Source organism: Vulpes vulpes, chromosome 4 (assembly GCF_048418805.1).
Source record: "Vulpes vulpes isolate BD-2025 chromosome 4, VulVul3, whole genome shotgun sequence".
NCBI lineage: Eukaryota > Metazoa > Chordata > Mammalia > Carnivora > Canidae > Vulpes > Vulpes vulpes.
This window is the reverse complement of record NC_132783.1, coordinates 78,886,084-78,912,684: the sequence shown is the minus strand read 5'-3', so window position 1 is coordinate 78,912,684 and position 26,601 is coordinate 78,886,084. Positions and strand designations below refer to the sequence as shown.

General features: G+C 36.2%; 1 protein-coding gene across 6 annotated transcripts in view; it reads left to right on the top strand.

Moving 5' to 3' along the window:
- The window catches only part of HERC4 (HECT and RLD domain containing E3 ubiquitin protein ligase 4), a 158,127-nt gene that overhangs the window by 55,832 nt on the left and 75,694 nt on the right, over window positions 1-26,601 (top strand). For 3 of the 6 annotated variants that reach the window (XR_012001096.1, XM_026003495.2, XM_072756144.1), the window contains 7 exons: window positions 7,482-7,642; window positions 21,770-21,846; window positions 22,117-22,241; window positions 23,447-23,506; window positions 23,640-23,751; window positions 24,282-24,471; window positions 26,118-26,290. Coding sequence is in view for 4 of the 6 variants with exons in the window: in XM_026003495.2 (XP_025859280.1) it covers window positions 7,482-7,642; window positions 21,770-21,846; window positions 22,117-22,241; window positions 23,447-23,506; window positions 23,640-23,751; window positions 24,282-24,471; window positions 26,118-26,290 (898 nt within the window). In the remaining 2 variants the exon portion in view is untranslated. The remainder of the gene's footprint in view (window positions 1-7,481; window positions 7,643-21,769; window positions 21,847-22,116; window positions 22,242-23,446; window positions 23,507-23,639; window positions 23,752-24,281; window positions 24,472-26,117; window positions 26,291-26,601) is intronic. The other 3 variants (XR_012001097.1, XM_026003496.2, XM_072756145.1) reach the window with 1 other exon arrangement.

Genomic DNA, 26,601 nt, shown 5'->3' with positions numbered 1-26,601 from the left:
ATCTGCTTTTGAATCCCTCTAGTGAGTTTTTCATTTTAGTCATTGTGCTTTTCAGCTCCAAAATTTTTTTGGTTTGTTTTTGTGTTTTCTGTTTTTTTTATTGATTTTTACATTTTTGTTCATATATTGTTTTCTTGACTTTTTCTTTACCTTCTTTTAGTTATTTGAATATCTTTTTTTTTTTTAAGATTTATTTATTCATGATAGACACAGAGAGAGAGAGAGAGGCAGAGACACAGGAGGAGGGAGAAAGCAGGCTCCATGCTGGGAGCCCGACGCAGGACTCGATCCCAGGACTCCAGGATTGCGCCCTGGGCCAAAGGCAGGCGCTAAACCGCTGAGCCACCCAGGGATCCCCTAGTTATTTGAATATCTTTAAGATAATTGTTTTAGTTTTTGTCTGTTAAGATTTTTCATCTGGTCTTTCTTGGAGATAGTTTCTCTTGTTTTTTTTTTTTTTCTTAGGATTTTATTTATTTCAGAGAGAGTAAATGGGAGCAGGGACAAAGGGAGAGAGAGAATCTGAAGCACACTCCCCACTGAGTGCAGAGCCCAACATGGGGCTTGATCTCATGACTATGAGATCACAGTCAGAGCTGAAACCAAGAGTTGGAGTCACCCAGGCACCCCAGTTTCTGTGCGTTTTTTTTTAATAGACTTTCTTTTTTACAGAAGTTTTAGGTTCACAACAAAATTAGGTGGAAGATACAGATATTTCCATTGAACTTGCACACACGTATAGACTCTTCCATTATCAACATCCTCCACCAAAGTGATATATATTTGTCCCACTTAATGAATTTACATTGCCAAATCATTATCAGATGAACATAGTTTATATTAGGGATTCACTCTTGGTGTTATACACCCTGTGAGTTCAGATAAATGTATAATGACGTGTATCCACACTATTACAGTATTGCATAGAGTAATTTCATGGTCATAAAATTCCTCTATGATCTACCTATTCATCCCTACCACCTCCCCTAACCCATGGCAGCCACTGATCTTTTTACTCTTAGTTTTTTCTTTTCCAGAATACTGTATAGTTGGAATCATACAGTATATAACTTTCTCAGATTGGCTTCTTCCACTTAGTAATATGCATTTATGTATGGTTCCTCCAGTTTTCATGGGTTGGTCACTGATTTTTTTTTTTTTTTTAGTACTGAATAATATTATCTGGATGTATCAATTTGTTTAAACATTTACCTACTGAAGAACATGTTGTTTGTTTCCAAGGTTTGGCAGTTATGAATAAAATAGCTAAAAATGTCTGTGTGCAGGTTTTTGTGTGGATACAGCTCTTTAACAACTTTGGATAAATAATGAGGAGCATAATTGCTGAATCTTATTGTAATAGTATGTTTAGTTTTGTAAGAAACCACCAAACTGCCTTCCACAGTGGCTGTATCATTTTGCATACCCGTGTTGGTTAATACTGTTTTCCTTTTAATGGGCTGCATTTCACAATTTCTTTGTAAGCCCTGTGGGTTTGTTTTTTTTTTTTTTTTTTAAACTGAACATTTGAGCCTAATTGTGGCTGTGGACATCAGATTCTCTCCGTTTTCCAGGGTTTGGTGATTTTTTTTTTTTTTTTGGAGTTCGATTTGCCAACATATAGCATAACACCCAGTGCTCATCCCATCAAGTGCCCCCCTCAGTGCCCGTCACCCAGTCACCCCAACGCCCCCCACCTCCCTTCCCCACCCCTTGTTCATTTCCCAGAGTCTGGTGTCTCTCATGTTCTGTCACCCTCTCTGATATTTCCCACTCATTTTCTCTCTTTTTCCCTTTATTACCTTTCACTATTTTTTATATTCCCCAAATGAATGAGACCATGTAATGTTTGTCCTTCTCCGATTGACTTCACTCAGCATAATACCCTCCAGTTCCATCCACGTTGAAGCAAATAGTAGGTATTTGTCGTTTCTAATGGCTGAGTAATACTCCATTATATACATAGACCACATCTTCTTTATCCATTCATCTTTCGATGGACACCGAGGCTCCTTCCACAGTTTGGCAATTGTGGACAGTGCTGCTATAAACATCAGGGTGCAGGTGTCCTGCTGTTTCACTGCATCTGTATCTTTCAGGTAAATCCCCAGCAGTGCTGATTGTCATAAGTTGACTCTGGCAGGGACACATAAGCCTTAAGGTGTAAATGTAAGGTCTTCTCAGGTCTTTTCTGAGCCTGCTCCTCTTCCTGGACAGGCACAGTGAGTTTCTAAATTCCTCTGTATATTCAAAGCAAATGTTCTAAATCTCAAATGTCAGACTCTGAGAAGGGGAAAAAGAAATGAAGGGGGAGGGGAGAAGAAATTAAAATGGAAAAGGGGGGATGCCTGGGTGGCTGAGCAGTTTAGCGCCTGCCTTCAGCCCAGGGTGTGATCCTGGAGTCCTGGGATCAAGTCCCATATCAGGCTCCCTGGTTGGAGCCTGCTTCTCCCTCTGCCTATGTGTGTGTCTCATGAATAAATAAATAAATAAAATAATAAAAAAATAAAAAATAAAATGGAAAAAGGCACTAGCTTTTTAAATCCTCTGGAAGTCTCTTAGCTAGAAGAGAGGACTCGGAACAGTGGGGCAACAACAGTGGCTCACCTACCTTTGTGTCTACATCTCCTTGATCTACAATCAAGAGTCCCAATCTCAAAAATAAGGACAAGGTCCTTGTTGCCAACTCAGACTCCCTTAAGCTGTGTACAAGCAACTCCTGGAGTAAGGATGGCTCCCTGTCACAGGGCTCTGCTACAAGTTGAGATTGGCCAAAATTAATTAGAATTTACTACCTAAGCCTTCCCCTGGAAATTGAAAGCCTTTAATAGACTCAAGAGTTCTAAAAGAGTTACATCAGACAGATTCTGCCAGTGCAAATGTTGTCTAGATGGGGAGTCAGATTCCTGGTGCTTCCTACTCTGCCATCTTCTTAGAATCATCCTTTCATTGCTTTTTGAAAATTCCTTCACCCTCCTCTTTAGTGCCACTGTTGCTGTAAGTTAAGTTTCATATAAACACAGATCTGTTTTCTGTGGTCTGTATCTTATTCCTTCAGTTTTTGTTTTTTTTTTTTTTTAAGATTTTACTTATTTATTCATGAGAGACACAGAGAGAGAGAGAGAGAGGCAGAGACACAGGCAGAAGTAGAAGCAGGCTCCATGCAGGGAGCCTGATGTGGGACTTGATTCCGGGCCTCCAGGATCACGTCCTGGGCTGAAGACAGTGCTAAACCCCTGAGCTACTGGGGCTGCCCATTATTCCTTCAATTTCTATATCCCTGTGCCACTTTTACACTATATAAATTTTACGACACTATAATTCTGCTGTTTGGAATAAAGCAGATCTTTGTTCATCATATCCGTCAAGAATGCTTGGGCTGGGGTGCCTGGGTGGCTCATTAAGTTAAGCATCTGTCTTTGGCTCAGGTCATGATCTCAGGGTCCTAGGATTGAGCCCCACAGTGCACTCCCTGCTCACTGGGGAGTCAGCTTCTCCCACCCCGCGTCCCATGCACTCTCTTCCTCTCAAATAAATGAATAAAATCTTTATTAAAAAAAAAAGAAAAAAATAAAATAAAATAAAAAGAATGCTTGCATTGTTTTGGCTTTTTACTTTCATAAAACTTTTAATATCAGCCTGTCCATATTCTCCAAAAAATTTGAGGGGAGTATTTAAAATTAATCTGTGTATTAAACTTCATAAAAATGTTGCTTCGTATAGTCAGTGTACATTTAGAAATGCCTGTATATTTACTATCTTTTTTTCCCTCCTCTCTTCATATTTTCTAATTCCTTTTGTCTGAATACCCTCTGGAATTTTCTTTAAGTAAATTTATAGGCCCTTTTATGTATCTAAAAATGTTTTATTTCACCTTCATTCTTTAATGATATTGTCTAGCTTGGTAATTACTTCCTGCTTTGAAGATAACACTCTATTTTCTTTTGGCTTTGGTTGATGTGGAGAAAATAGCTATTAATCAGTATGTTGCTCCTTTGAAGGTAATGTGTTTCTTTTTTATCTTTCCCCCGTTTTGCTTTCATTTGTCAAGGTATGATTTCCTCATTTTCTGATGAGGCTTCTTCAATCTGTAGAATAATATCTTTGATCAGTATAGGGAATTCTAAGCTAATATCTCTTTAGATATACCTTCTCCTTTCTTCATGGGATTCCAGATGTGTATTGAGTCTTCTCAATCTGCCTTGTAGCCTTATTCTTCATTTTCTATATTTTTTACCCTTTTTGCTGCTTTCTTGATTGTTTTTATGATTTGTGTTTCAGCCTGTTCTTATGCTATCTCCTTCATGACCTATCTTAAACCTGTCCTTCATGACCTTGATTTCAGTTATTTTGACTTTTTAGTTCTAGTATTTCTTACGGGTTCTTTTTAAAATCTAAAAATTTTTTTCTTTAGTATTTCTAGTTGTCTTTCAGTTTTCAAATTTGGCTTTTATTTCTTGGACACTAAGCAACTATTAAGCACAGTTCTACATTCTTGTGTGTGTTAATTTCATACCTGAAATCTTTAGGATCTTTTTCTTTTTTTTAAGATTTTATTTATTTTTCCATGAGAGAGAGAGGCAGAGACATAGGTAGAGGGAGGAGAAGCAGGCTCCATCACTGAGCCACCCAGGCATCCCACTATTTTTTTTTCTGCTAAATTTTGTTGATAGTGCTCTTTTTCTTCCGGAGAGTTGTTAGAAATGTGTGTTATTATCAGATTAACCCCTAGGTGATTCCAGTATGCAGCAAGGGTTAAGAACCACTCCTTTGGTATACCATTTTGAAGAGGAGTTTAATGAACTAGTATTGCAGTAATTTTTTTTTTTTAAGATTTTATTTATTCACGAGAGACACAGAGAGAGAAAGAGAGAGAGAGAGAGAGAGAGAGACCGGCGGAGACATAGAGGGGGAAGCAGGCTCCATGCAGGAAGCCCGATGTGGGACTTGATCCCAGGACTTCAGGATCATGCCCTGAGCCAAAGGTAGACAGATGCCTAACCACTGAGCCACCCAGACATCCCAGTACTGCAATAATTTTTAAACTGTACTTTCGCGATGTCACAGTGGTTGCTTCCTGAGGAGACAGACTGGGCAATGTTAAATCCTTCAAGCAGACCAGTTTGGGTTTTTTTTTTTTTATATGCTGGGATTCCATGTAACATCTTATTTGCTAAAAGAGTATCCTTGGTTAAAAAATTCTTACTGCCCTTGGCTCAAAGGTAAAATGGTTGTTAGTTTCTACTTAGTTTTTTCAGTAATATGGGAGACTAGATAACTTGAGAACCTTTTTGAATCAAAACACCTTTTAAATAACAGATTAGTTTGCCAGGAACTAAAGGGAATGCCAAAGGGCAAAAACAAATCTGGGAACCACTAGTGTTTGTTTGAACTGACTTTGGAGGTGCCCTGAAAGAATTTGCCAGGGTGGATAAAATATTAATTAGCTTATATTGCTAAACAAACCACCCTAAAACATAGTGACTTAAAATGGTTATTTCCTAATAGTTCTTTGATTTGGTAATTTGAGCTAGTTTCAGCTGGCTAGTTCTTGTCTTAGCTGGATTTAGTTCATCAGCTGATTATCTGGCTAAGAGCTGGGTGGTTTGGAAAGGTCTTAGCTGGGACAGCTTGTCTCTGCTCCAGGTTGTATGTCATCCTTTACATGCTAATTTTGGATTAGTCTCATGATAGTGGAACAGAGGTCCTAAAGAGAGAGAGGGAAAGAATGCAAAGCCACTTAAGGCATAATATTAGATCAGATATGCTGTCATTTCTGCCCCATTCTGTATTCAAAGCAAGCCAGAGGTTAGAGCCTAGATTTCAGACATGGAGAAATAGATTCCCCAACTTGATGAGAAACAGCTGTGAAAGTTATAGTGCAAGCACAATGGGTATAGCGAGAGGAATAATTTTGGCACTTTTGATAATATACCATAGAGGGCAAAGGAGTTTGGGACAGGAAATGAGACCTAAGAACTGATAGAAGCATTAGTGAGGCCTGAGAAACTATCTCCTCCAATTAAAATTACATCATGGAAAGAGTTCATCATGAAATATTCTTTGTTGGCATAAGGAGACTTCCTGTTCTTGGTTTAGTTTCTGTCTTGAATCTCCTCTATGAATTTGTAACCACAGGACTGTCCTTAGGTGAGTTTGGGGCTTGTCAAAATCATCCTGGATTTTTGTGTGTATATTAAATTTCACGGTGTATAACGGGTTTTAAATGAAATAACAGGGTGGCAAATTTGGGGTTAAAAAAATACTTCTAGAAATGGGATAAAACATTATCATTGAAATTTAAAAATAAAGTGGGTAATTAAAACAAGTTGGATATACTGCTAAAAAGAAAAGTAATGATTTGTAAAACATCCAAAGAAATTTAAACACAAAGGGGCATGGGTATACAAGAGAGATTAAGAGACTGGTAGGATATATTGGAAAGTTGCAACATTTGTGTAATACTATCAAGGAGAAAATAATTGAATAAATGTGAGACAGTATTTATAAAAGTAACACTTAGGAATTTGTCAGACTTGATTGAAACCGTCAGACCTGAGATGGAGGAACAGAAGGCCTGAGCTGTATAATCATCTTTAATCCAAACATATAGTGTTCCTAAATATACAGTGGTGAAACATCAGAGGGAGTTCCATAGGTTCACTGATTGGTGGGTTTTTTCATCTTCAGGTCTGCACTTACTTAGGTTGGCTTTACTCTGCTACCTCCAAAGGAGCCTGAGTGCATAAGTATCAGTTTCTTTTTTTTTCTTAAAGATTTTATTTATTTATTTATTCATGAGAGAGACACAAAGAGAGAGGCAGAAACATAGGCAGAGGGAGAAGCAGGCTCCATGTAGAGAGCCCGATATGGGACTCAATCTCAGTACTCCAGGATCACGCCCTGAGCTGAAGGCAGATGCGCTCAACCATTGAACCACCCAGGCATCCCAAGTATCAGTTTCTTTAGAAGAATATATTTATGTGTTGTTTGTTACACAAACACACACACACACACACACACACACACACACCTGATTGGTACTGGATTACTTGCCCAGTTCTTATTGTAAAACTTCTGATTGATGTCCAGATGGTGGGCCCTCATAGACCATAGCTTTAGGCTAGAATGTTAGAGGGAAGGGAAGGGGAGAACTTGGACAGTATAGTTAGATGCTACCTCTTATGTTGAACCATCCCTTATAAGGGATTCTAGTATAGATGTGGGCCTTTTTAAATTTGGACATCTGTGGAAATTTTCTGGGTCATGCTTATGCAGCCTACATATGTGGTAGAGAATTCATTCAGTGTAGAATAAGACTTTTAATAAATAGTATGTACAGAAAATTTTAGAACTATAATCGTTTTGTTAATGTATTTTGAAAGAGAAGAATTATACCAGTTAATATTTGTGTGGTTTTCATAATGTAAGTTGTTTGGAAGATGACATTAAGTCTGAGATTTTCTATCATTTTACTCTAGGCAGCACACTTCTGCTTTTGTTCCTTCATCAGGACGAATTTATTCTTTTGGACTTGGTGGTAATGGGCAGCTAGGAACTGGTTCAACAAGCAACAGGAAAAGTCCTTTCACTGTGAAAGGAAATTGGTTCCCTTATAATGGGCAGTGTCCACCAGATATTGGTAAGTTTTCTTATATTAGAGATTTACTACACACATTAAATTTATTGTTAAAATGTACCTCTTAAATGATGAAGTTTGCTGTGTTTGAAGTGAAAGAATTCCAAAATAATATTGTTTAATGAAAAGAGCAAGATACAGAATAGCATATACATTTGCTGAATTTGTTTATACTTGCTTATTTATACATAAGGAAGCTCATGATAAATAAAGTAGTAAACGTGGTTTCAGAGGGCTGGACATATGGGAACTTGGGTGGTGGCTAGATGTTAGTAGGCCCGGAATGTTTTGTTATGTGTAAAATACACATAACATAAAACTTATGAACTTAACCATTTAAGGTGTACAATTCGGTAGTGTTCAGTACATTCACATTGTTGTGCAACTAGTCTCTAGAACTCTTCATCTTATAAAAGTAAAATTCTGTATTCATTAAACAGCAACTCTGCATTCACTCTCACTAGCTGGCAAACACTATTCTATGTTCAGTCTATGTATTTGATATGACTATATATACCTCATGTAAGTGGAATCATACAGTATTTGTCTTTTTTGTGACTGACTTATTTCATAAATTTAGCATGATGTGTTTAAGGTCTATCCATGTTATAGCACGTGCCAGGATTTTCTTCCTTTTTAAAACCAAATAACATTTTATACATGTATGCCACATTTTTATCAGCTCATCTGTTGGTAGACACTTAGATTGTTTCTACGTTTTGTGACTATCATGTAAAAACATGGGTGTACCAAATATCTCTTGAAGACCCTGCTTTCAATTTACTTGGGTATATGCAGAACTTGAAAATATATAACAATTTCTGTTTTCTTTCAAAGATTTTATTTATTTATTCATGAGAGACAGAGAGAGAGAGGCAGAGAGGCCGGCTCCATGCAGGGAGCCTGATGTGGGACTCGCTCCTGGGACTCTGGGATCATGCCCTAAGCCAAAGGCAAACGCCCAACCTCTGAGCCACTCAGGCGTCCAAACAATTTCTATTTTTTTTGAAATTTGAATCATATGGATATATTACCTATTCAGAGTATTAATTTTTTTAATTTGTTTTTATATGCCTGCTGCTTTAGCCACATGGTGTAATTTATTTTTATTCTCTATTGTTTTTTCAGTAGATCTGGTTATTTTTTTCATTGATACTAATTTACTAAAGAGTTTGAAATATTTTGAGTGCTGTTTACTTATTTACTTCTTAACATGCTGCAACTAAAATATGCTTTTTAAAAATACATATATTTCCTTTATCATCCTAAATTATTCTTCAGGGTTTTCTTCTTGGTTCATTTCTGTGTCTGAGTTTCTTTGGGATTTTTCCTTGAATTGTGAGACTGAGGGATCTGCTGGGGTTTTACTTAGTGATGAGCATACAGCGAAGGTTGATATTTGAAAAGGTCCATAACTTTTTTTTAATGACCTTGAGGTTATTTACTTATTTATTTATTTATGTAACTAAAAGACTATCTCAGTTATGCTTTTATTTAGCAAAAGTCAGAATACGATACACTTTTTTCTTGTTTCTGTTTCATTTTGTATTTTGTATATGTCTTCATTTTCTTCCGGTCACTATTAGGTTTAGAACATGCATTTATTTTAGTAATACTGTTCTTATGCCCTTAATGGCATGTTGATGTTTTACTATATTAGTTTCTTTCATGAAAAGCACTGTTAATAACATAACAAAGAGATTTTATAATTTAAAGCAGCATGAATATTGTAAGAAATCAATATTTGTATATTTGTAAAGTTTAGTCACTTAGAGGTATATTTTGTTACCCTTGAAACAGTGTGCCTTGAAGTTATTTGTATTCAAATGGGAAAGGAAATGGAATTTTAAGATTAGTTGTTTCGCTGCAATTTATTTTATTGAAAAAATTATCATTCAGAGTACCCAAAAGGTGTAAACAACTCAAGGATCCATCAACAGATGAATCGATGAAAAAAATGTGGTATATGCATGTAATCGAAAATTAGCCATAAAAAGGAGTTTTTGATACATGCAACAACGTGGATGAACCTTGCAAATATGCTAAGTCAAAAGAGCCGGACACAAAAGGACAATATATCATATGACCATTCTTATATGATGTACTTAGAACAGTCATATGTACAGAGACAGAAAGTAGAACAGTGGTTACCAAGGACTTGGGGGAGGAGAGAACAAGGAGTTATTTAATGGGTACAGAGTTTCCGAGTGGGTCTTTAGGTCTAAAATGAACCTTTTGTAGGCAGCATATCAATTGTTACTGGTTTTTTATTCATTCTAATATCCTAGGTCTTTCGATTGTAGCATGTAGTCCATTTACAATTCAGAGTGATTATTGAATGAAAACGATTTAGTTCCATTGTTTTACCTGTAAAGTTAGTGTTTCTGGTGATGTTCTCTGTTCCTTTCTAGTTTTTGTTGCTTTTGGTAGCTTTTTCCGCCACTCAGAGTCCTCCTTAATATTTCTTGCAGAGCTAGTGTAATAGTCAGAAACTCCTTTAGTTTTTGTTTGCTTGGGAAATTCTTAATCTTTCCTTCTATTTTGAATAATAGCCTTGCAGGATAAATTATTCTTGGCTACATGTCTTTCCCATTCAGCACGTTGAATATATTCAGCCATTCTCTTCAAGCCTGTTAGATTTCTGTGGACAGATCTACTGCAGTCCTGATCTATCTTCCCTTGTAGGTTAAGGACTTTTTTCCCTTGCTTCTTTCAAGATTCTTTCCTTGTCTGTGTATTTTGTGAATTTGACTATGATATGCTTTGGCAATGGCCAGCTTTTGTTGAATTTAATAGGAGTTCTCTTTACTTCTTGAATTTTGATGTCTGTGTCCTGCCCCAGATTACTTAAGGGAAGTGTTCTGCTGTAATTTCAAATAAACCTTCTGCCCCTTTTTCTCTCTTCTCCTCGTTCTTGGACTCCTATGATACAAATGTTATTACGTTTTAATAAGTCACTGAGTTCCCTAAGTCTGTCTTTGTGATCCATCGTCTTTGTTTCTCTCTTTTTTTCAGCTTCATTAGTTCCTGTAATTGTATTTTCATTTTTTTAAAAAATTTATTTATTTATTTATTTATTTATTTGTTTGTTTATTTATTTATTTATGATAGTCACAGAGAGAGAGAGAGAGGGGCAGAGACACAGGCAGAGGGAGAAGCAGGCTCCATGCACCGGGAGCCCGATGTGGGATTCGATCCCGGGTCTCCAGGATCACGCCCTGGGCCAAAGGCAGGCGCCAAACCGCTGCGCCACCCAGGGATCCCATGTAATTGTATTTTCAATATCACTGATCATTCTTCTCTGCTTCATCTGTCCTTGTTATGGCATCCATTTGGGTTTTCGTTTCAGTTATAGCATTTTTAATTTCAACTTGACTAGCTTTTAGGTCTTTTATCTCTGCAGTAAGGGATTCTCTAGTGTCTTCTATGCTTTTTTCGAGCCCAGCTCGTATTCTTATAATTGTTTTAAATTCTAGTTCAGAATTTAAGTTCTTACTTATATATATATTGATTAAATCCCTGGCCATCATTTCTTCCTATTCTTTCTTTTGGGGTGAATAAGTTAAATAGATAAATAAATAAAGCAAAATAAAATAAAAAATTTTAAATTAAAAAAATAAAGGAAGTTAGGTATGTTTTGATCTGCTTGTTAAGAGAAGCTTGAGAGACAAAAAAGAAAATTAAAAATTACAAAAATATGTAGAAAATTTAAAAATAAAATAAGAGAATTGCTTTTTCTATATCCACAAAAACAAAAACTATATCACCTCTACCAAATGCACTTCAAGCAGGGGAACTCCTTCTCCCGGTGCAACCAAGAGGATCTTCACACTACGCTGTCTGCTCCCTGGGCTGTGCCCCGCTCCCCCACTGGAGCAGTGCCAGGTGTGACCCTGGCTATGACACTGACTTCCAAAACTTCAGGCTCTGTGTTCCACAGTTTATAAAAAACTGGCAATATTGAAACCCTCTCCTTTTTTCCAGTCAGTGGTTTTGGGGAACAGTTTTCTTGTGCAGTTCTCTGTGTTTTTACTCTTTTTTTTTTTTCCTCCAAACTCTTTCTCTCTCCCATTCTCTCTCACTACTCCCTGCACCATCAGGGCTCCCTCTGCTGCGCAGTGCTTGTGGCTCTTTTCTTCTATGAATCAACTCTCCACAGTTCCTATCTTCCATTGGTCATTTTTTTTGTTTGTAGATGTGCAGCTTTGTTCTCTAGGGCTTCTCATAGATTTCTTGGGTGTTCAGAATGATGTGATATCTAGGTGTGTTGGAGGGGGATGGCAGGCATAACATCACCTTACTCCTCTGCCATATTAACCTCTCTCCCCAGAGTTTCATTAGGTCAATGAAAACTTTCTGGATATGAATAATGCTGATAGATGCATATTTTGAATACTTAATGCCACTGAATTGTATACTTTAAGTGGTTAAATGGGAAGTTTTATGTATAGTTTACCACAAATTATATATGTGTGTATCATATATATAATAGTTGATAATTATTTTGCATTGTACAGGGCTTTTTTTTTTTTAATTAATTTTTATTGGTGTTCAATTTACCAACATACAGAGAAACACCCAGTGCTCATCCCGTCAAGTGTCCGCCTCAGTGCCCGTCACCCATTCCCCTCCACCCCCCGCCCTCCTCCCCTTCCACCACCCCTAGTTCGTTTCCCAGAGTTAGGAGTCTTTATGTTCTGTCTCCCTTCCTGATATTTCCCAACATTTCTTTTCCCTTCCTTTATATTCCCTTTCACTATTATTTATATTCCTGTACAGGGCTTTGTAGGATAAAAACTAGTTAAATGTCAACTGAAATTTTTTTTATTTCAGAGGGGGTGGGCAGAGGGACAGAGTCTTCAAGCAAACACCCACTGAGCAAGAGCCTGACAAGGGCTCAGTCTCATGACCCATGAGATCATGACCTGAGCTGAAACCAAGGGTTGGATGCTCAACCGACTGAGCCAACCAGAGTCCCAGTTAAATGTGAATTTAATTTGCTCAGTCACTTAGAGGTGGAAACCCCAGGTCCCCACCATAAATCACATTTTCAGCATAAACTATCTGATGTGGCCTCAAGGTCACAGGTAAACAAAAACATTCTTTTTTTTTTTTTTTTAAACAAAAACATTCTTAACAGAATATTGCAGACTTTGGGATTATCCCCTTGGAGCTTGGTATGGGGCAGACCTTTCTTTAGAATGTATAAAGTTTGGACAAATGTATTTGTGTGGTAGGGTTGCTATAACAAAATACCACAAACTGTGGGAAATTTGAACAACATAAATTTGTTGACTCAGTTTTGGAGGCTAGAAATCCAAGAAAAAACTCACTTTCTTCTTTTTTTAAAAAAGATTTTATTTATTTATTTATTTATAAGCATGCACAAGTGGGACAGGGGTGGGAAGAGGGAGTAGCAGACTCCCACTGAGCAGGGAGCCAGACCCAGAACCCTGACATCATGACCTGACTAAAAGCACTTAGCCAACTGAGCCACCCAGGCACCCCAGTGTTTGTTTCTTTTGAGGGTTATAAGGAAGACTCTTTTCCATGTGTTTCTCCTAGCTTTTGGTGGTTTGCTCTCGATCTTTGGCATTTCCCGGCTATTAGATCACTGCCTTCATCTTCACATGGTGTTCTTTCTCCATGTGGATCTGTGTCCAGATTTCCCCTTTTATAAGGACATCAAGTCACCATACCCATAGTCACCATCAAGTCACCATACCTATTATGACCTTAGCTTAACTAATTACATCTGCAGTGACCCTATTTCTGAACAAGGTCACATTCTAAGATACTTAGAATTAGGACTTATGCATATGAACTTTGGGGAGACAAATTCAACCCATGATAATATCCCAGAACCTTTTACTGAGGCATCATTGGCAGCGGCTCCATAAATACAGCCAACCTTTCTGCCTTAAAATGACTTGTCATTCTTAATTCAATATCCAGTTCTCAAATATGCTTTTCAGATAAGTACTTAGCTGCATAGTTGATTTGTGCAATCAATATGAGAAAGGTACAAACTATAACAAGGAGAACAGATTCTTACCAAACCTGTGCAAATAATGATAGTAGTATTTAAAGGAGACCAATAAGAGTTTGAATTCTCATTGAATTCTGGGGATCAGCAAGAATCAGATATAATTTTTTAAATTGACATATAACATTAGTTTCAGGTGTACAACATAATGATTTAATATTTGTATATTTTGCAGAAATGATCACAATAAGTCTTATTAACATCTATCACCATAACTATAAATTTTTTCTTGTGATAAGAATTTTTAAGATTTACTCTCAGCAACTTTCAGATAGGTAATAATACAGTATTATTATTTAGTCACCACATTCTACATTATCTCTGTGATTCATTTAATACCTGGAAATTTGTACCTTTTGACCCCCTTCACTTGTCCACCGTCCCACCCCACCCCCCCTTACCTCTGGCAACGACCAGTTTGTTCCCTATAAGGGTTTTTTTTTCCCTCAGATTCCATGTAGAAGTGAGATGATACACTATTTGCCTTTCTATGACTTATTTCACTTAACCTACTACCCGCAGGGTTCATACATGTTGTAACAAATGGCAGGATTTTCTTCTTTTATATGACTGAATAATATTCCTGTGTGTATCACATTTTCTTTAATGATACATCTATCAGTGGACACTCAGGTTGCTTCAGTGTCTTAGCTATTTTAAGTACGCTGCAGTGAACATGGGGGCATATATTCTCAAGTTGTTTTTTTTTTCATGTTCTTTGGACAAATACACAGAAGTGGAATTGCTAGGTGATGTTATAATTCTTTTTTTGATTCAAGAAATCTTCATACCATTTTCTATAGTGGCTGTACTAAATTTACGTTCCCATCAACAGGGCACAAAGGTTACCTTTACTTCATATTTTCACTAGCACTTGTTATTTCTTGTGTTTTTGTTAGTAGCCAGTCTTACAGGTGATATCTCAGTGTGGTTTTGATTTGTTTTTCTCTGATGATTAGTGATGTTGAGCACCTTTTCATGTCCCTGTTGGTCATCTGTATGTCTTCCTTGGAGAAATGTTTATTCGGATCCACTATTTCATTCTTCTGCATGTGGCTGCCCAGTTTTTCCAACACCATTTATTAAAGAGATTGTCCTTTTCCCGTTGTGTATTCTTGGCTCCTTTGTCATAAATTAATTGACCATATATGTGTGGGTTTATTTCTGGACTCTGTTTTCTGTTCCATTGATCTAAGTGTTTTTACGCCAATACCATATTGTTTTGATTATTTATAGTTTTGTAATATGGGTTCAACCCTACCCTAGCTCTTGGTTGTCTCTCAAACCTTTGTGATTGTCTAAGCAGTCTTTCATTTTTAGTGGCTCCTAGTAATTGAGAGTGTGCCAAGGCCTGTGGGTATCCCAAATGAGAGGATCTCAGGGAGCAACTAGATTCAGGCTGATTGGAAGGCAGATTCTCAGGCAGTAGCTTTTAAAGTATGCAAATATGTACGGTCCTGTGGGGACCATATGTGAAAGTCCCACTAGCCACCAGAGAGCCTAGAAGGGTTGCTTGGGAAGTAGCCGTGAAAATCAGTACACCAGACCATGGTCCATCCTCCTTTCCAAGAGATAGCAGTGACTCATAGTAATGCAGAGGGACAGGGCAAAGATGGTATCTGCTAGCCTTAATCCCCAGAGATCACCTTAGTTAAGTCACTAGATGTATGTTAAACCAGAAGCCAGTCCCTAAGTTAGAAGCTCCAGAACATGCAAGTAGGCCTTTTTCACAGAAAGACTGGGAATATATTTCAGTCTGCTGTTTGTGCTGTGGCTGGGAAGATGATAGCCAGCTAAGAACTCTCTCTTTGATCTGGATCCCTGTTCCCAGAATACAAGTATCGCAGTCCACCACAGCCAGGCAATCAAAGGGCATCCACTAGGTGGCAGCCACAAAAACCAGGGCACTAGATGTGTATACAGCACCCCTCTGGGAGGTAATGTTACTCTGGAATGTAGCAGAGGGAAAGCACAGAGAATAAGGCCCTCCTTCTGAGGTTTCTGGAGAGGATTACAGTAGACCTTAGAAGCCTGCCTCTCAGGCCACAGCTACAAAGATAAGCTAAGAGGACTCTCACAGAAAGATTGAACATTTCCATACATTGTCTCTTGCTGTATCCTAGAGGTGGTAGCTGTTTAAGAACTCTTTTTTTCTGTTGATTACAGTCCTGTGAAATCTGGGAATATAAGCCCTATTGGCCTCCAAAGCCAGGTGACCTAGAGGTCCCTGGGCAGAGCCACAAAAATTGGGATGCCAGACCAGGATACAAGCTGTTTTCCAGGAGATACTGGCAAGTTGAAGTGAGGCAGAGGGAAATACCATTTTTAAATGTTTCATTTGGGGGCACCTGGGTGGTTCAGTCAATTAAGTGTCTGCCTTCAGCTCAGGTCATGATCCCAGGCTTGTGAGATTGAGCCCTGCATCAGACTTCTGGCTCAGTGGGGAGCCTGCTTCTCCCTTTTCTCCCCACTTGTGCTCTCTCTCACTATCTCTGTTACTGTCTCTGTGTTTCATTTCAGCTTAACAAAGCAAAATTTACAAAATTATGAATTAGATACCTTTAGAAGGACAAATAGTTCCCTTATATATTCAAAAAACAATATTAAAATTAACTGTGTCTATCATGAATAAATAAATAAAATCTTTAAAAAAAATAAAACAAAATTAAACGTTATTCTAAACAGATAATCACAATAAATTTTCTTCATCAGTTTGTTCATTCCAGTGTAAAGTGTTCTTAGGTCTGCTGGATTTTGGATTAGCAGTTTCATAAACTACTTAGCAATTTTTAAAAAATTATAAATAAAAAATTATGAATAAATATTTTTTAAAAAAAATCTTTAAATAAATGTAGAGGACTCTTAACTTCTTATAGATGAAAAAATGTTGAGATATAACATAATCATGAGACCTAATGTATCAGGAATAACACCAGGAATATCAAGTGAAGAGATTGAATAAGTTAGGCATCGGTATTTTTTTTAAAAAGATTTTGTTTATTCATGAGAGATACAGAGAGAGAGGCAGAGACACAGGCAGAGGGAGAAGCAGGCTCCATGCAGGGAGCCTAACAGTTAAATAATAACTGAAATTAGGACCAGAACTTTGATAAATATAGGAAAATTAGAACAATTTCATAAAAGTTTTGAATTGTGTTTTACTTCATATTGAAACATAATGAAAGCAGGGATATTGACAAATATCCAGGGACTTTTAAAATATTTATTTATTTATTTATTTTTAAATATTTATTTTAAATATTTTATCTTTTATCTTTATTTATGATAGACATAGAGAGAGAAAGAGGCAGAGACACAGGAGGAGGGAGAAGCAGGCTCCATGTCGGGAGCCCGACGTGGGACTCAATCCCAGGACTCCAGGATCGCGCCCTGGGCCAAAGGCAGGCGCTAAACTGCTGAGCCACCCAGGGATTCCCCTAAAATATTTATATTAATTACATTTTACCATATAAATTCAACTTAGGGAAGATAAAGTATCTTTTCTGATTTGACATCTCTTTTTATGCAACTCTTAAAATAGTAACACGTCATACAAACTTGATTATTTCTGGCATCTCTTCTTATGTAATAAAAGAACAACTTTTGTGATTCTCCAAGGCCTCTTTGGGAAATTTCAAAGATATTTTCACTAATACATAAAAAGTATCTTAGAAGTTTTATTTTTTTGTTTAGGATATAATTTTGCAGATCGTATTAGTGTGCTAGAGCTGCCATAAAAAATACCACAGACTGGGTGGCTTAAAAAACAGCAATTTATTTTTTCACAGATTGGCAGCTAGAAGCCTATGATCAAGGTATCATGTCAGCAGTTTTGGTTTCTTCTGAGGCCTCTCTCCTTGGCTAGTGATGACTCCATTTTCCTATGTCCTCACATGGCTTTTTTTCTGTGTATGCATCTTTTCCCTTTATTATAAGGACAACCAGGTATATTGAATTAGGGCCCTACCCTAACAGCCTCATCTTACCTTCATCACCTCTTTAAAAGGCTCTATCTCTAAATACAGTTATATCCTGAGATAACTGGGAGTTAGGACTTCAACATATGAATTTTTGGGAAACAAACCCATAAGAGGAAGGCAAAAATCAAAGAAATTGTGAGAGGAGATTTGAACACTTTATTAAGATATGATTATTGATGCTAGAAACAATATTTAGTTATCTTTTATTAAAGTAACAGTAAAAGATTTCAAAATAAATGTAGAGGGTAATGAGATTGAAAAGAACTTTTTGGCTCTTTTAAAACTAAGGGACATTTGATTTTTCCCCCCTTAAATAATGAAAAACAATAAAGTCAACATAACGCATTGAAAACTATTCTAATAAGACACATAATTTTTGCTAACAGATTACACACATAAAAGTAAAGAATAACATTTTATATCATAGGTGAAGGCATCAATCAGTAAACCATGGGAGCACACCCTAAGATACTAACACATTTTATAGCTTCTTTCAGAGTCAAATATAAACCAAGGTAAGGAGTACCTGGGTGGCTCAGTGGTTGACCCTCTGCCTTCGGCTCAGGACGTCATCCTGGGTCCTAGGATCAAGTCCCACATTAGGCTGTCCCTGTGGGAAGCCTGCTTCTCTCTCTGTCTGTGTCTCTGCCTCTCCCTCTCTCTCTCATGAATAAGTAAATAAGATCTTAAAAAAAAAAAAACGGCAAATGAAATTCACTTGCCACGTTGTCTTCATTTATATTCTTTCATATTCGAAAACAAATGGGCTTGCTTCAGGATCGTGGTGTTATGTTAGAGGGTCTGTGAACTCAAAATGACTTTTGTATTAATACTAAAATGTTATCTTTGTTAACGTGGAGTGTGTTTATTATTGCTGATCTTTAAATGGATCAGTATTTTAAAGTTTTCAGTTATAGGGGCACTGGGTGTTTCAGTTGGTTAAGCATCCAACTTTTGATTTCAGCTCGTCATAATCTCAAGGTCCTGTAATCGAACCCTGCATTGGGCTCCACACTCAGTGGGAGTCTACTTGAGAATTCTCTCCTCTGCCCTTCACCCCCTCTCCGATGCTTTCTCTCTCTTCAAGATAAATAAACCTTTAAAAAATTTTTTTCTTAATTTTAAATTTGAATACAGTAAGTATTAGTGCTTTTTACCCCTTAAACTCTGTTTAAGAAGCTATTTGGGGTCCTGAATGTCCTAAAAGTATGAAGGAATTCAGAGACCATAAGAAACTACATCTTTCCTTGTAAATCAAAAGCACTTACAAGGGCACGTGGGTGGCTCAGCTGGTTAAGTACCTGCCTTCTGCTCAGATCATGATCTGAAATTCAACCCTAGGTTGGTCTCCCTATTCAGCCTGCCTCTCTCTCTCCCTCTGCCCCTCCCTTTGCTTGTGCTCTTCAGGCTCTCTCTCTCAAATAAATAAAATCTTTTTTAAAAAATTGTACATAGTTGTATCTCTGTCAGTATTGCTACTACATAGAAATACAATTAGTGGAATATTAAGTAGCTCAGTGACACCTTTCAGGTGGAAATATTCCTGAAGTGTCCTCTAGTCAGAGCTTAGTAATCGGAGGGGAAGGAAGGCACAGGGGCCCCACTTCAAAGTCTTCACAATTTTTTCTGACAATATAAAAAGTATTTTGTAAAAAAAAAAAAAAAGTATTTTGTAAAGATCAAGGAGACTGTGAAATAGCTTTCCTAGATATTGCAATATGCATTATATAAAACTAAAAATTCAGATTACTGGTATCTACATAGATATTGAGATCATTATAATTTAATGGAAAGTCTGGGGGTGGGAATTCCATGTAGGTATTGTATGTAAGCTTTATTTCAAGTTCATACTCTAGTTGCTTGATCATGGTTCTTGGAGATTTATATTGAGAAGGTCGTAGAGAACACTTTTGGTAGAGAAGAGTATCAGTGTTGTTTAGCGCTATGGTTATGGGTAGAAGAGGTAATAAGTTTTTATAACTTTAAAACAAAGTATCGGGGATCTCTGGGTGGCTCAGCGGTTGAGCGCCTGCCTTCAGCCCAGGGCGTGATCCTGGAGTCCCGGGATCGAGTCCCACATCAGGCTTCCTGCATGGAGCCTGCTTCTCCCTCTGCCTGTGACTCCTGTGTCTCCGCCTCTCTCTCTCTCTCTCTCTCTCTCTCTCTCTCTCTCTCTCTCTCTTTCTCTCAACGTGTCTCATGAATAAATAAAATATTTTTAAAAATAAAAATATTTTTTAAAATCTTTTTTAGGGATCCCTGGGTGGCGCAGCAGTTTAGCGCCTGTCTTTGGCCCAGGGCGCGATCCTGGAGACCCGGGATCGAATCCCACATCGGGCTCCCGGTGCATGGAGCCTGCTTCTCCCTCTGCCTGTGTCTCTGCCTCTCTCTCTCTCTGTGTGACTATCATAAATAAATAAAATTAAAAAAAAATATTTTTTAAAAAAATAAAACAAGGTATCACTGACCTGAGAAGGGGAGAATTACTCAACACATGAAAATTGGGGAGAAAAGGTCAGTTTAGATCCTAACCTAGTAGTGTACACTAAATTATAAAGGGAATAAAGAATAAAATGTTAAAAAGTTCTTAAGACAAGAAAATAATTTTCTGATTTAAACATCGAAAAACCCTTGAGGCTCCTAGCTGTCTCAGTTGAAAGAGCATGAAGCTCTTGATATCAGGGTTGTGAGTTCAAGCCCCACATTGAGTATAGAGATTACTTAAAAAAAACAAACAAACATAGGAAAGCCTTTCTCAATATTGTGGCAATGAAAGTTTTCATAAAGAGATAAATACTTAAATTCCTTAAGGATTTATAATTCTGGGGATGCCTGGGTGGCTCAGCGGTTGAGTGAATCTGCCTTCAGCTCGGGGCATGGTCCTGGAGTTCTGGGATCGAGTCCTGCATTGGGCTTCCTGTGTGGAGCCTGCTTCTCCCCTCTGCCTCTCTCTTTCTGTGTCTCTGATGAATAAATAAATAAAAATCTTTAAAAAGAAAAAGAATTTATAATTCTGTAGCAGCCATGATCACAATAACACAAGGTAAAGAATTAGTCAACTAAAGGGTTGGGGGGGGGAGGTCAGGAGTAGGATGACAGAATGTATTATATTTGGAAATAATGAGCCTTAGGTTACAGTATTGAGCTTTGATGTTTTGATATGTGATACCTCTAAGTACTAGCCCAGCAGTACATTTTTTCCCCCAGCAGTACTTTTGATAATAGAAACTCTTTTCCATTTTGAGAAGCCAAAAAGAAGAAAAGGAGAGGCTTTGAATATCTTTTTGAAAAAGAACTTTATTGCCTTAACTTTACTGCTACTAAATTTGCTTATTAATTTTTTCGGACTAGATTTGGGGTTTTTTTAAGGATTTTTTTGAGGGGGGTAGATAGATACAGTGTAGGAGAGAGGCTTAAGCCGACTCCCACTGAACAAGGAGTCCAATGATGCAGAGCTTGATCTCATGACCCTTAGATCACGACCTGAGCTGAAACCAAGAGTCAGAGCTTAACTGACTGCATCAGCCAGGTGTCCCTGGATTTGGGTTTTATTGATAACTGGTTTCCAGTGAAGAGCTGTGTGTGTCGTCTTACTTTTGTACAGCAATATTAAGAGAAAATAATTTTGCATTAATGAATATTTTACTCAAGCTTTAACAGTTACTTTTTTTTGTCATTCTTTTAAAAAATGAATGTTCTTAATTTTTATTTTATTCTGAGCTGTTTTTTTATATACCATTCATGCAATTTTTATATCGTCTTCAAGTTAAATTAAAATATATTTTAAAAAAATAAAAATAAAAAAAATAAAAAATATATATTGAGATAACACATAGACTAGAAAACACCACTTTTTTTGACAGGCTAGAAGAAAGACTTATAAACTTACTAAGTGCTGCTTAGGCTTCTGGAATCATTCAATGTGTATCACTCGGTGAGCCTCATTTCCATAGTAATCAAAACATCCCAAGTCTATATCATTGAATGGCTGAATGGAAGGTCTGATTGAGTTAGATGATTAAGAGAAAACACAAAAGCATATTTGATGTTCTGAAAAATGTCATGTAAATCTTGAATTTCTTTACATTTTATTTTTTTTTATAGATTCTGAAGAATATTTCTGTGTGAAAAGAATTTTCTCAGGTGGAGATCAGAGCTTTTCACATTACTCTAATCCCCAGGTAACAGTAGTCATACAAATAATTACTAAGCTGAAATGGTTTTGAAGAATTTTTAAAGCCCATGTTAATGTTCTTTGTGTGTTACAAAGTAATGGCCTTAAATTTTTTTGCCCCCAAGTCTACAGAATTTTTCTGATCCAGTTGATAAGTATTGTTTCAGGTATTTTAATAGAGATACACTCTCTTAAAACAAATACATAGTGGAAATGTGTCTTGGTTTAAGTCATATATATATCTTCTCTCTGACTAATCTGCCTATTTTAAATTTAGAACTGTGGGCCACCAGATGACTTTAGATGTCCTGATCCTTCAAAGCAGATCTGGACTGTGAATGAAACTCTAATTCAAAAATGGCTGAGCTACCCATCTGGGAGGTTTCCTGTGGAGATAGCCAAGTAAGAAAAACATTTTACTTACACAACACAAACAAAACCTCTTATCTCCATGGTAGGGTATCTTGTACTTAGAAGGTTTTTTTTTTTTTCAAGATTTTATTTATTCATGAGAGAGAGAGAAAGAGGCAGAGACATAGGCAGAGGGAAAAGCAGGGAGATAAGGGAGCCTGCTGCAGTACTCAATCCCAGGACCCCAGGATAACGACTTGAGCCAAAGGCAAATCGATGCTCAGTCACTGAGCCACCCAGGTGCCCCAGAGGTTTTTATTTAAATAAATACTTTATTAATATGACTCACCAAAAAAAAAAAATAATAATTCACCAAATGGTTTACATACATAAGTTTAAATGTCTAGAATTTCTATAATCATGGATATTTTAAGAGATCTCTTAAATTTATGTAAGTTGAAATTCTTTCATATACATAATGTTAATTGATAATTTAAAATGCTAAATACAATCACTTTAGGATTGGGTTTGAAATAATGTTACTTCAGGCTTCCTAGTGGTCACTGTCTTTTAACTTTTATACTCCCTAAAAGATTTAAATATTACTTCTTTCTTATTTTGCTTATAGATGAACTTGTTTAGTACTTAGAGTTTTCTATTGTTGCGGGTGGCATTGGTTTTGGAGATAAAGGACTATATCTGATAAGCTGCTTTTTTAAGTATAGATGGTTTTTCCAAATTAAAATTTTTCTTAAAAGCCCAAAGTATAGACTTTAAAAAGATAACATCCTAGATTAGATTTACCACTATGTGTAATTAAGAAAATTAAATGTATATGTTTATGTTTATGTTTAATTAGCAACATTAGCTTTGTGTCTAGGGTCATACCATCCTGAATGCGCCTAATCTCATTTGATTTCAGAAGCTAATTAAGTAGGGTTAAGACTGGTTAATACTTGGGTGGGAGACCACCTGAGAATACTGGGTGCTGTAGGCTTAAAACAAAAAGGAAAGAACATCAGATTTGTTTAATGAATCAGAGGATGAGAGTAATGAGAAAGTCTAGGGTAAACAGCAGTTAATACTTTTATCAAGTGTTACTTAATCTTTAATAATTTATAAAATTCTGATTTATACTAGTTGAGTATTGGTTAGAGGAATGCTCTGTGGTGCTAAGTATTAAATATTTTTATTAAAAAGAAAAAAAAAACAGATTTTTCATTTTGTGATTCGGGGATTTTTGACTTTCTTTTTAGTGAAATAGATGGAACATTTTCTTCCTCTGGCTGTCTAAATGGAAGTTTTCTAGCTGTTAGGTAAGTGATAATTCTTTGGTATGCAGAATTTTTCAAATTTATTGTATTAAGTAATAAATAAGTGAAATAACTTTAAGGTTTTGTTATTTTCCTTCTCTATGTCTCCTTTTTTTGTTTTTTTTTTCTTTTATAGCAATGATGATCACTATAGAACAGGCACCAAGTTTTCAGGGGTTGATATGAATGCTGCTAGGCTTTTATTCCACAAACTTATACAACCTGATCATCCTCAGATATCTCAGCAGGTTTGTTCTTAAAGTATTTTATATTTGTGTCGTGTAGCCTGTTGGACTTTACATTCTCTGTTACTTTGTATATTTATAGCCTAATTAACTTCAGTTTCAAATGCTTCATTATGATGTATTTTCTATGATTTTATTAAATAAGCTAATATAAGAATTAAAATAAGGTTTTATTTTAGAACATTTATAATTTAGCTATTAAAATATCTATAAGTCTTTCCAGACTTAATATTTGAGACTATAAGTCTTTCCAGACTTGATATTTGAGTAAACCTTTAACTACTTAACATTACAGTGTTGGTTAAGTCTTTATATAGGTATAGCTATAGAGTTTAATTGAGACAAGATTTTTAAAATGCTCTTAGCAATTCTTAGACATTTTCACTGTGCTTCAAAGTACATTCAGTGATTCATTGTAATACATATATTTTTTACCATTTCATGTTTGCTGTGTTTATGATTTTTCTCCTTCTTCTTTTTTGAAAGTACATTCATTTTAAATAAAGTAGGTTTTACTTTTTGTCAAAATATAGGTGGCAGCTAGTTTGGAAAAGAATCTTATTCCTAAACTGACTAGTTCCTTACCTGATGTTGAAGCATTGAGGTTTTATCTTACTCTACCAGAATGTCCCCTGATGAGTGATTCCAACAATTTCACAACAATAGCAATTCCCTTTGGTACAGCTCTTGTAAATCTAGAAAAGGCACCACTGAAAGTACTTGGTAAGGATTTTAGTATTTTTTTTCTTTTGTAACTTTTTAAATGAAAATGCTAATAAGTTTTTAATTTTTTGCTGACTTAAATTTTGCTACCCTGCTTATTTGACATTGTCTTATAGAAAAATGAACTTGTTTTTCCTTTCATTGCTTTTTTCTAGTCATGCTAGTTATTAGAGGCAAAGCATGTAAATATTAAAATTTAATCAAACACAACAGTAGAGGCAGTATCTGGAAAGATAAAAACTGTTTTCCTTCCCTCATCCCCTTGGTCTTCCTATTAAAGAAAGGAGGAGGAACAATTAAAACTGAACAGACATGGATATTAAATCCTCTTTGAGCTCTGTTAATTCTTTGCCTTGTATATCTCTCACTTGCTAATTTCCCAATGTTTGCTTTTATTTCTCTACATGTAGATGAGAGTCTACCACTAATCTGATCTTATTGTTCTATCTACAGCAATTTTTTGCCCTAAATTTTTCTCAGCCTTAGTTTTCAAGTTTTATAGATTTCATCTCTCTCTCCTGGCCATTACAGTTTGCTTGCTACATTTAACCCAATACTTCCCTTCCTGATAGTAATTATTGGTTAGTAAAACTAAGATATATAGAAGTCATAAAATCAGTACAAAAAGTTTTAGGCTGAGAGTGAACAGAGGAAGTAGCAAGCAAGGAGTAGAATCCTTGATTCTGGGCAGCCCCGGTGGCCCAGCAGTTTAGGGCCTCCTTCAGCCCAGGGTGTGATCCTGGAGACCCGGGATCAAGTCCCAATGTCAGGCTCCCTGCACAGAGCCTGCTTCTCCCTCTGCCTCTCTCTCTCTCTCTCTCTCTCTCTCTCTCTGTCATGAATAAATAAATAAAATCTTAAAAAAAAAATCCTTGATTCTGAGATAGTGAATAAAAGTGAAGCAGTATTCATAAGAATATTGTTTCCATGTTGTCAGAAATTCTAGTAGTTCTATCTGCTTCATAGGATTATGGTGTTTGTAGTTAATAACTACAAACATAGTGAATATGGGGAAGAATACATTATTTTCTGTATCCATTTTTCAAGAGTACCTTGCATTTTAAAAGTGGTGCTTCACAATATTTCAACTTTATGTTAAATTGGAAAATAAAACTTGGAAAGATCCCTAATATTGGGGTTTTAGAGTGTTTAAAAATTAAAATTCTTACTTTCAGAGGACCTTTTTTTTTAAGGTGTGGTATGAGTTTTTAAGTTTATTATTTTTAGTAATCTGTACATCCAACATGGGACATGAACTCTCGACCCCACAATCAAAAGTCATGTGCTATTCCTATTGAGCTAGCCGAGTGCCCCCATCCCCCAAAGTACTTTTTAATAACTGATTTTAATATTAGGGTATAGTAATGAGTTTTTAATGTAATATAAGAAGCCAAGAAATACATTCAGTAGACCTTTCCCACTTTATTTTTGCTTCTAAGAGCTTGTAGAATAGTATTCTTTAACTTGAGAGTAGATGGTATCTGTAAATGGTAGAAATGTTACATAAAATACTGTGTTTTTTATGTCTTTGTGAGATTTTGAAAGGGTTAAGACCACTGCTTTTAGAAGAAAAGTCTTGTGTGATTTTGAAAATTGTGATTTTAAAAAAAATTCATTTTATTTGTATATTCACCCTTTAATAACAGAAAACTGGTGGTCAGTACTTGAACCTCCACTATTCCTCAAGATTGTAGAACTTTTTAAGGAAGTTGTGGTACATCTTTTGAAACTCTACAAGATCGGCATTCCCCCTTCTGAAAGAAGAATTTTCAACAGTTTTCTTCATACTGCATTAAAGGTTTTAGAAATATTGCATAGGGTATGTCCAATAGTTCTTTTATTTTCCTCTTTCCTCATTAATGCTAACAGATTGATGATGTTTATTTTATCATTAATATTATAGGTTTAGGTTAGTGTAAGAGATATACAGATATTTGGAAAAGTTACCTAAATTTTTCTGGAAAAAAAAAAAAGTTGGAGCTCTGTTAGGCATTTGTATGTAACTTGTCTGTAGTTGGGCAGAACAATAGCATACTAATGAATTAGAATTCTACTTAACATTTCCCTTTGAAGAACATAATTTATTAGTTTAAATATAGTTTTGTCATTTATATGTGGTTATCATATGAG